Raw genomic sequence first — 1588 nt, 5'->3', positions numbered from 1 at the left:
CTGATGGAGAAGACATCCTGGCAGAGCTGGAGTTTGAGAAGGTTCCGTACTCCTCCCTGAGACGAACCCTGGACCAGAGGAGAGCTCTGGTCATGCAGCTGTTCCAGGAGCAGGGCTTCTTTCCATCAGGTACAGACCACAGACCACAGACTGTCTGTGTCTCTCTGTCTCTCTGCCTGTCTGACCTGCCCCGCTGTCTCCAGCTCAGGCCACCGCAGCCTTCCAGACCCGGTACTCGGACATCTTTCCCACTAAGGTGTGTCTGCAGCTGAAGATCAGGGAGGTTCGTCAGAAGATCATGCAGACGGCCAACCCTTCAGACGCCTGTGGCATGGGCAACGCTGACTCGGCCTGCTCCATCCCTGGACCTTCTGGTGCCCAGGCGGGGGAGGGGTCTGGGAGAGGAGGGGGGGACCTGCAGGATGAGGATGGAGAACCAGGAGCAGACGCCGGCTCCGAGGACCCCCGGGGGTCGCAGGACTCCTGTAGATGAGGGACGTTGACAGTGTTGAACCGACCAATCATTGGCTGTCGCCGTCGCACATTGTCACCCATACAACCCCCCCCCCACCCCCGCCGTCCCCGTCGCTTATTATTTTTCTGTTGCAGCCAAACGTTGACAGACATTTTCATGATGTCAGAACTTCTCACTTCTTCTCTGATCCTTGAACCAAAAAAAAGAAAAGACGTGAAAAACCAGTGGCACAAAAAAAAAAATCTATGGCACATGAACCCCCCCCCCCCCTAAATCTCTTGAATTAGCACTCTGTATCAGCAGCCTGTGGGGGGGGGCTTCTGTTGATGCCAGTGAAGGAAGGACCGTTGGGTGCAGCTGCGTCTCCTCTGCGTCTCCTCAGACTATGGTGTCGACAGGTTTTAAATGTTTTAATGCCGTTAGAGTAGAAGAGTTCACTGAGACAATCGGGGGCTGGGCCCCCAACAGCTGGAAACCATTTGATTTGACAAGAGCACTCTTTACTGTGGACCTGGGAGGACCCCCCCCCCCCCTTCCCCGGGCCCCACAGGAGGAGGAGGAGGGGTTCCTGCAGCCCCCCCCTCCCCACCCCCCATCCCCAGTCTGGCCATGTCCTCCTCCCTCACCAGTGACCTGAGCACATACCAGTGGGTAACAAACAAACAAACAAACAAACATTCCTGTGCCTCATCACTAACCGTGACAGCAGGAGGGGTCAGAAGGTCAGGAGGTCAGAGTGGACGGCACATCCTGGACCCAGAGGTCAGAGCTGCCCCAGCCTCGTCCTCTGTTGCCAATCACTTTTGTTAATGTTTTTAATAATAACTTGGTTTGTATTTATCATCGTCATATCCAGTAGTTTCTTCTTCTTCTTCTTCTTCTATGGTTCTGGTCGTCGCAGTGAATTCTGTCCGTCAGAACTGGACGTTCACTTCACTTCTGTTGGGTTTTAAAGTTTTCTCTGAATCTTTTTTTAAAGCAACTCCTCTGTTGTCGTCAACCCTGGACTGGGGGGGGGGGCTGTGGGGCCGTTATTTTTTAGATTCATTTCAAAGAGGAAGACGTGGACCATGTGTGCCGTTTTTTAAAATCCTTGTATGTAAACACCCCCCC

The 1588-nt window shown here is 53.7% G+C and overlaps 1 protein-coding gene across 1 annotated transcript in view; it reads left to right on the top strand.

Annotated features, from left to right (window-relative positions):
* The window catches only part of cicb (capicua transcriptional repressor b), a 38978-nt gene extending 38227 nt beyond the window's left edge, over window positions 1-751 (top strand). The window contains 2 exon segments of the mRNA XM_025061344.1: window positions 1-129; window positions 204-751. Coding sequence (XP_024917112.1) covers window positions 1-129; window positions 204-493 — 419 coding nt within the window. The 3' untranslated portion in view covers window positions 494-751.
* Window positions 752-1588: the final 837 nt, after the last annotated feature.

Source organism: Cynoglossus semilaevis, chromosome 13, assembly GCF_000523025.1.
Source record: "Cynoglossus semilaevis isolate Cse_v1.0 chromosome 13, Cse_v1.0, whole genome shotgun sequence".
NCBI classification, from domain to species: domain Eukaryota; kingdom Metazoa; phylum Chordata; class Actinopteri; order Pleuronectiformes; family Cynoglossidae; genus Cynoglossus; species Cynoglossus semilaevis.
This window is presented reverse-complemented; position numbering and strand designations above follow the sequence as displayed.